Source organism: Orycteropus afer, unplaced genomic scaffold, assembly GCF_000298275.1.
Source record: "Orycteropus afer afer isolate SDZICR_OR568_19922 unplaced genomic scaffold, OryAfe1.0 scaffold00028, whole genome shotgun sequence".
NCBI classification, from domain to species: Eukaryota; Metazoa; Chordata; class Mammalia; order Tubulidentata; family Orycteropodidae; genus Orycteropus; species Orycteropus afer.
In genome coordinates, this window is record NW_006921615.1 from 8,138,918 (window position 1) to 8,148,614 (window position 9,697).

At 34.4% G+C, this 9,697-nt stretch overlaps 1 protein-coding gene across 1 annotated transcript in view; it reads right to left on the reverse strand.

The window, feature by feature from the left end:
- The window catches only part of CDC123 (cell division cycle 123), a 90,135-nt gene that overhangs the window by 37,638 nt on the left and 42,800 nt on the right, over positions 1-9,697 (reverse strand). Inside the window, exon 7 of the mRNA XM_007935428.2 lies at positions 2,599-2,647. Coding sequence (XP_007933619.1) covers positions 2,599-2,647 — 49 coding nt within the window. The remainder of the gene's footprint in view (positions 1-2,598; positions 2,648-9,697) is intronic.

Genomic DNA, 9,697 nt, shown 5'->3' on the forward strand with positions numbered 1-9,697 from the left:
TATCCTGACATATACTTCTTTGACTGTCTGGACCCATGAGATGGAACGTGAATTACTGTAGGCACCATTCCCTGAATCCCCCCAGTGGGCTCAATATCACTGCACTGTGTTCCTGTAGTTTCTTTTGCATGACTTTGTATAATAACTAAAATGTTAATACTGAGGATACACTGGGTAGTAGGTTCCTTGTATTTTCTTGTATTTTTCAATTTTTGGTAAGTATCTTTTCTAATAAATAAGAAACAAGAAAAATTATGTCTCAGAAATTTAAAATACACTGATTTTGTGAGGTCTTGATGAAACTGTGTATATATCATATTTAAAAGGAAAAAAAAACAAACACCTAATTATTAAATAGAGAACCCCAAGCTAAAATAAATCAATCTACATATGTACATCCACTGACTGTAATACATACTCATTTTGATGGCTGCAGTAGTTTTTACTGTTGTTGTCAGCAGCCACTGAGTTAGCACCCCACTCATGGTGACCCCACGCACAATGAGATCAGACTATTGCGATCCTTCAGGTTTTCCTTGGTTGATTTTTGAAGGTAGAATGGCACGCCTTCTTCCTACTTTGTCTTAGTCTTGGAAGCTCTGCTGAAGCATGATCAGTATCGTAGCAGCACATGACCTTTTACTGACAGACAAGTGGTGGCTGCACTTGAGGTGTAAGGGCCATAAGCAACAAATAAACAACTGTAGCATACTGACAGTTTTTTCCCCATATAATCCTTACTGAAATAATGTTCTGAAGAGCTAATATACTGTGGTTGATTTAAAAAAAAAAAAAGGAAAAAGGTGAATCTCCCTCCTACCCAGTGTCTCTGTTCTCTTCAGAGGAAACTTATACTTCCAGTTTCTTATGTGTCTTTCTACAGGTATTCTAACAACATATAACTATATAGTATATGTATATGTATATATCACTTTAAACACACATAGTAATACACCATACACAGGATTCTGCTTGTAATTTTAAAAATTTTAATTACTCTAAGAATACCACTTTCCTTTAAAATCCTATGCACTAACATGATAATAGTGCATTCTCTAAAAAGCAATAAAAGAACAAACTGCTGTGAAGTAAATCTTGGTAACAGATGATGACATGTCAACAAAGATTATGCCTCAGTGCATGGCTAAAGAAACAATCTTTTTCAATTTTGGATTCCTAGCACAAAGTAATAAACCATAGTAGGTGCTTAATAGATGCTTGTTCAGTGAAACACTAGATATGAATGCATTATATACATATAAGTAATGTTACAAAAGAATGTTTAATGATCAGAGAAAATGCTCACACTTTGTTATTAAGTGAAAAACAACCCTTACAAATGGTATGTAAAGATCTCAATTACAAACGCTATGAGATCTAGTATGTTTGGTGGCCTGGTAAATAAGAAATTAAATAGCAAATTAATCATTCCACATACAGTGTATAATCACAAAAGATATGCCAATTTATACACTCAATACATTACAATTTACTTGATCTACTGAGTCAGTGGAGAAATTCTGAAGACATGTGTATATACAGGGGTGGCTTGAAGCAAACAATGAAGAAATCTTTTAAAATTCTTTGGACTAATTCTAACTGGTGTTATAAACCTAAGAATAAAAACATTTTGCCATTATGAATGAAGATAGCCATTCTCTCAACAAATTATGAGCTGTCAAAATTTTTAAAAAGTATTACATTTGACAATGCAAGTACAGAAAAAGAACCACGAGTAATGATAAATAAGAGACTACTATGGACATAACTGTAACCTGGAAACAGCATTTAAAAAAAGGGTATGGACAAATTCATTGATGACAGTAGATGAGGTGCATCCAAGGACAGTGCTCATTTCAAGTGTGTATGTGTACCTTCAAAATTAGCAAAATATGGAATAAAAATTGAGGTTTGCTATGCTTAAACTCTTATTAAATTTTCATAAACCTGTTTTTCACTATCCTTTTAGTCTTTCTTCCATAAGTTATTTGTAAAATGAGTGAAAAACATAAAAAATAAAAAGATCCATTGGACCTAAATATTAACGACTGATAGACAGACAGATATATACACATATATAATACATATATATATTCTGTGATACAGGACATACACATATACACTCACTCCTCACTTATCAACATGGGTAGGTTCCAAAGACCCAGTTGTTGTGAGAAAATCGGTCTTGCGAAAATGGAGAGTGACCACATCAAATCACAAAATAAGGATGACTACATCATTACATAACTGACAAACCACTGAGAATCATTGCCTAAGTTGACACATAACCGTAACCATCACTGCCAGTGTTACTCTTGCTTTGCACTTCAGTGTTACTACCAGATGTATGCTGTTAATGTGCAAAATGGTCTGATAGATTTTTTTATATTGTTGTAAAATGAAAAATGTCAGATAATAACAGTCGATAAGTGAGAAGTAGATGTATATGACTTAATAACTTAAAAATTAAATGGCCTTCAGTGCCCAGAGAAATTCACCTAAAATATCTCATTCATTTCAATTAAGAATAAATAGTAATTCTCTACACAACTTCATCCAGGATTATCAACTTCATCCAAATACAAAAAAGTCTCTTACCTCATATTCCATACAAGGATCTGGGGAATCATCAGTACAATGAACAAATCTTTGGGGGAAAAAAAGGTAATAGAATCTTTTTGTATAGTGGTGACAGTTTATGCACACATATTACTTGTATTTAAACACAAGTGTACGGTTTCACTAAAATGCATGCAAAAACAAGCAGCTAATTTAAGTTCAATGAACATTCTTTAAACACTATTCAATGTTAGGCATTATCCTAGCCACTCTGCATTATTCTTATTCAATCCTCAAAACAATATGAGGTTGCTATTATAATCCCCATTTTTCTGTCAAAAGACAAGGAAATAAAGATCTAGAAAAAGCCTTATTTAGAGATGAACCCAGGACTATAACTCAAATTGTCTAACTCCACATTTCAAATGAAGGCAGGATGACACTGCCATTTGACATATTCTCATTGCATACATCCTTGTGGCTGCTTCTCTGTAACATTAACTCTGCCATCTAAAGCCACTCAAAGTTAATATAATTCTTTTTCTACATGGCATTTTAAAAAATACTTGATAGCTCAATTTAGTTCTCTATTAAATATATTGCTTTCCCCTCTAAAAATTCCAAGTTTTGTGAATAAATTTTCCTATCATTTATTAAATGCCTATTGTATACTAAGTAGGAAGCCCTGGTGGCACAGTGGTTAAGTGCTTGGCTGCTAACCAACCAAAAGTTGGTGGTTCAAACCCACCAGCCACTCCACAGAAGAAAGATGTGGCAGTCTGCTTCTGTAAAGATTACAGCCTTGGAAACCTTATGGCAATTTTACTCTGTCCTATAAGGTCGCTATGAGTCAAAATTGACTCAAAAGCAGTGGGTTGTTATGCCAAGTGCTATGCTGGGCACTAGGAATGCTAAAATGACTAAGAATTCCTTGTTCATGGAGGCTATATAGATGGAGAACACCTAACAAATAGAGAATTTCATAATACCGAGGAAGATAAAACTAAAAATACTCTGATGGCACAAAGGAGAATTGGTAAGCTTTGTTTTATGTATATGTGCATGTGTGTACACACACATGCGGGAGGAGAGGCTTCATCCTACAGGAAGAAGCTGCAAGGAAATGAAGGGCAGGGAGGAGTATCCAAATCATGAAGTGTCTTGTTTGCCTTGCTAGGGAGATTGTACTTCTTATATAAACAATGAGGAATTTCAAAAGGTTTCTAAATATGTGAGACAGGCAATTAATTTAGGCATTAAGAGTATCACTATGACAGTGGTACTGGATAGCATGGGGGAGGGGTAGCAATTAGGGGACAGAGAGACTATTCCAACAGTGCTGGTGAGAGATGGGATCTAAATAAGGCAACGGGAGTTGAGAAGGAGAAGAGAAGCACTATATAAAAACATTTAGGAGGTAAAGTCAGTATTACTAACTTGGTGACTGACTGAAAGTGGAGGATGAGGGAGAAAGAGGCTAGGATGACTCCGGTGTCTAAGTTTGATGACTACCTGGATGGTGAGGGTGTGTCATCAAAGAGAATACAGAAGGAAAAACAGGTGGTATGGGGTGGCATTGGGAAAAGACAGGACATAACTATATTTGGGGTGTGAAGAATTGGAGATAATGGGATAACCACATAGAGATGTCTACTGTTGTTGTTGTTATGTGGTGACAAGTCAGACCTGACTCATAGCGACCTCTCCTTGGGTTTCTGAGGCAGTATCACTACGGAAGTAGACTGCCCAACCTTCCTTCCGAGGAGTGGCTGGTGGGTTTGAACCTTTAGCCTTCTAGTTAGCAATCAGCACTACGCTACCAGAGCTCCTGAGATATTTACTAGGCAAGTGGAAACAAGAGTCTAAAACTCAAAAGAGAAGGAGGTGAACACTAACTGCTTAGAAGTAAAAATCATATGGATATAACAGCCAAAATCAAGGAAGAAGAAACAATCACCTCAGACAGATAACAGAATCCAAGGAAATACCAACAATTAAAGGGTGAGCAAAAGAAAAGCTAGAGAAGACAACTAACAATAGAAATAGAAGAGGAATGAGAAAACAGTGAGTCAGGGAAGAGTGATTCAATAAGAAAATGGGGAAAAGACTCAAATGTCACTGAAAAGTAAGACAGGAGTCACCCACTGGACCTAGTGACTTTGCCAGAGCGATTTTAAAGTATTATACAAAGGTAGAAACCACCCTGTAGAGAACCAAGGAATGAACAGAAGGTAAGAAAACAAAATGAAATATTTTAAATCAGCTTAACAATGAAAAGTAGAAGAGTAATAATATAGAGGAAAGGAAAATTAACATTTAGGTGTCTGTCTTTAGCTTTTGCTTTTTAATCTGTAGGAATGGAATGAATCAGTAAAGAGGGTTTGACCATGACAGGGAAAAGGGAAGAGAGAATAACTTACACTGAAACTTGCAGTTGCAAGAAATTTTTTTAACACACAAACAAAAGTAACTTTTAAAGATGTCTTAAGTAATTTATAAGCAAAATGTAGTTTAAAAAGCCTTTCAATTTCCCCGAATATTTGACTAAGCTGGAATTCTCTACAACTGTTTATGATTTAGATTGAAAAACGGTAACAATTTTAGGTTGTTTGATTGGCTGACATCCTGAGAAAATAAGAACTTTTATTATCACTAATAATTAGGCACTGACTGATATAATCTAAATTACAAAGAAAAGGTATACATGAGGTGTTTCGTTAAAAAACCATGAGGTTTTCTACCAGTGTTTTATTAACATTTATATGCCAGGTACAGTATGAAGCATTCTGCATTCACTATCTCATTTAATCTTTGCAATAATCCTATAAGAAAGTACTACTATCATTACCCATATTTATTCCATGAGGATAGCAAGGCTAAGAAAAATGAGATAAGTGGTGGAGAGTACTCTAAAGCAACAATGTACCTCTTTTCTTAAGTATGGAAGTTGTAGAGCTGTTGTTAAGTCTCAGATTTAAGTTTTAAAAAGAAAAAAACCACCAACCACTGTAGGACTTCAGGCTCAAACAGTATCACTGCTAAAAAAGAGAAAGAACCAAATCTACGACTAACCAAATCTATTTCTATAATATAATATGAATCTCCAAAATACCAATATGTAAAACCTGTTTTTATACATACATACATACACACACTGATGGTATTTTAAGACCTTGTTTTTCTCTAGAAAGCAAAAATCCCTTACTTTAAACTAATTTAAAAGTATATTATCCTGAGGAGTTATAGAGTTATAGTTTAAAACAGAAAACTAAGTTTCAGTTCATTTTTTAAAAATGTTACATAGAAATTAACCTCATGGATTGTTCTATGTTAATCAAAATTAAATTCATGAATTATCAGGTTTAATCAAAATTAATTAATTAAATAATTAGCATTTCAGCATTATTAATCAATTAATAATTAATTAATTTTAGCCTTAAAAAGAAGAGGAAGAAAATCCTTTTTCCCCCAAGAAGAGTATAAGCATTAAACATGTTTCTGGAATGTTCTATATTTTCTATCATTTATGGAATTTATGTTTGGACATGTAGCTGGTACAGAGACAACTAAAGCATTCTGAAACAGATCTACATAAAAAAGGAAAAGGAAAATGTTTCAAGTAATATAAAAAACAGTTGACCAGAGGTTTTTAAAAAAAAAAAATCAGGATCTGGGATTCTCTACTAGTGCTTGATCTTAGCAAAGTCAATGAACTTTTCTGGCTGGCTCTCAGTGACCTCAGCATTAAAATAGTGGGTGGAATTTGGTGATTCTAAGATTCTTTATGCAAGTAAATTCACAGACAACTTGCCTCGCCTCCTTTTCTTCACTTTGTCTTTATATTCAGGTAACCACCTGACCTGCACACTGAACCTCAGGAAAAGTCAGAGTTCCTAGAATACAGGCCTGAAAATGAGAGCGTACATGACAATGACCTGGGTTGTTTTTTCAAAATGTATCCCTAGATTCTAATCCAATGGGTCCAAGATGGGACCAGACCCATACGTTTTAGATAAGGTTAAGAAGTGTATCCCCAGCTCTAAAACTATTAAGTGGTTCTTGGAAAATGGCTACCCTTAACCCTGGAAGATGTCTGTTGGCCATTTATAGGCCTTTACAGTGGATCTACACCATTCTTAATGAAACAAAGAAGCAAGGAAAAGGGAGGAAGTGGTGAGTCAGAACAGCCAGGAATCCAAGCATAGTCTTCAAACTAAAGTGGCTATAGTTAGGAAACGTCAGTTAGCCTCCCCTAAAATCCACTAAAGTCACTGTGGATCTCAGCATGTTCTTACTTGCTAGAAAGTGACCACTTTGCATTAAACCTCGAGTCTGTGGCTAAATAAGATGGAGTCATGGATACATCTTATTAAGAATTCTATTACAGAAATTCATTTTATTGGCAAAACATTTTTCAAATCCTTTTAAAATCCTGAATGAAAAAATAAAAATAAAAATGTTAAAAATCCATAAAGTAGTATGAAAGATAAAAAACTGTATGGCATAATTTTTCATGATAGAGAAAAATGTTTACAATATATAGTATACTTTTAAGACATTAAAAAATATCCCGAAACTATATACCATGTAACCTCATCTTTGTGAAACAAACCTATACATATGTAGGGCAAATAGCACGATGATTAGATATCAAAATATTAACAATGGTTACTTCCCAGCAGTGACAATTAACTTCTTTTGCTATTTCTATTAGTATTTGTAACATTTATCATACTGATTGTTGTTGTTGTTGTTGTTATGTGCCGTCGAGTCAAACCCGACTCATAGCGACCCCTCCTTGGGTTTCCGAGGCAGTATCACTACGGAAGTAGGATTGCCCAACCTTCCTTCCGAGGAGTGGCTGGTGGGTTTGAACTGCCAGCCGTCTGGTTAGCAGGCAAGTGTCTTAGCCACTATGCTACCAGAGCTCCCATCATACTGATTACACATTAATTTTGTTTTGAGTATTAATTTTGAGGAATTAAGAAATACATAAAAATACAAAGTATGTATGTATTGCTTTTATAATAAGAACAAAACCAATTCAGTTTATTTTAAGTTACCATTTTAGCTTCCAACCAACAAATCGTTCATTATCGTGATAAAATATGAACTGCCTAGGGAGCTCTGGTGGTGTAGTGCCTAAAAGCCTTTAACTACTAACCAGAAGGCTGGCAGTTCAAACTCACCAGCCACTTCTCAGAAGGAAGACTGGGCAATCTACTTCCATAGAGACATTGCCTCAGAAACCCAAGGAAGGGTCACTATGAGATAGAACTGACTGGATGGCAGTAAGGCTTTTTTTTTTTTTTTTGGTTTATCTTTTCTTAACGAAAATGTATCTAAAAGATACAAGAGAGAATTAAAAAGAACAAAATAATAGAATTATCTTAATGGTTAATATTCTAATAAAACTACTATCAGTTTAATTTTTGGATGTAACTTTAAAAGTGTGGGTGCTATAATCTTCGTAAATAATAAAGGATAGCTTCTTAATCAAGTATCATTCTATAAAGAACAAACTAAATAAAAGATTCTATATCTACCTATTTTAAAATAGTAAGGGAAATCAAAATGGACAATTCCAAAACACATGTCTTCATTGTCAGAAACTTTTAATGCTTCTATATCCCTACAAATATTGATTTCAACCCTTGGTTATTCCTCATTATTGCTTCTTCAAAACAAATATACATTTTAACATCAATCTGCATGACACATATTTGGTGTGTGAGATTATGGTACAAAGCTTTTTCTTATTGAAGACAGTTAACCAGACAGGCAGGTATCCCTCCTGAAAGAAGTGCTGAGCCATCAAGTTACGATTCCACAGAAATGTCAACAGCAACATTATCAACTGAAATACTGCAAAGAACATTTTGTGTGTGAATATTTAGATTCCATTTATATTCTTCCTGAAGTAGGTTTGAAAAGCAAAATATTAGAGAACTAACAAGCTCTGACTTTTGAAATTTCTTATGTAAATTAACAATTTTTAAAATTCCAGGTTAAAAAAAAAAAAATCCCTAAATCAAGTCTACCATGTTGAGTGTAGTAGCAGAAACAGTACTAGCAGAAAATGTAAGTATTCAAATAGAAACAACGGAATATCTTAAGTTGTATCAATTTAAAATAAGATAAGGGTATTAATCTCTTCACTGGCTGAACCAGGAACATGGAGGAGCCCAAAACTTGCAGCTGAAATGGGAAAAAAAAATTAAACTGATTCTCCTATTTCTAAAAATATCACTTCTATAATTACCTCCAAAGGGTAACAGTAAGTCACTGATAACCTCTCTCTTAAAGTTAGTGCTTGAGCTACAGAAAAGGAAAGCCATTTATACTGAGAAAGAATACTGAATTGTTACATCTCTTTTAGCTTTGTTTCTTTGAGCATGTAAGCGGAAAGCCAGGGTAAGAGTTAGTACAAATATTTAACACCCAACTCAGCATATAAAGTTGTAATACATACAATAAACTTATTTATGAACAAAAGCAAAAATTATGTAGCAAAACCTAACACTTTTCCTGTACTAACTCAACAAATAAATTTAAATACTTGGAACATTTGTTTGAAATATGAAATAAGGAAAGAAAAAAGGGGCAAACACTACAAGAACTATGTTTATCTATCAATTGATGATTGACAGAAATGCTTTTTTTTTTTGTAAATCTTTTTATTTCCATCTAAATTACTTCCCAAATTATTCTCTTAAACAGGGTTAGGTTTCCTAGCAGCCAAATGGTCTAACTATATATAGGCATATTCATCTTGCCCTAAACACACTGTAAGACTGACATACTTTTTTTCTGTGAACTTCATAGCTAAATATGACCAACACAGTTTTTAGCATCCTGTTCCAAAATATTTCATACACTGAAAGAGAATACATTTTATACATTCCATGATAAGGACGCATATCTGGAATTGTGGGAATAGTGGAGCACGGCCAATCAGGAAAATAGAGATATAGAAGATAAAGTAGAAAGTTCCCTATGCTACGTTGTTGCTGTTGTTGTTAAGTGCTGTCGAGTCATTTCCGACCCATAGCGACCCCATGCACAGCAGAACGAAACACTGCCCGATCCCGTGCCAGCCCCACAATCCCTGCTATACTCGAGCCCATCATCGCAGCCA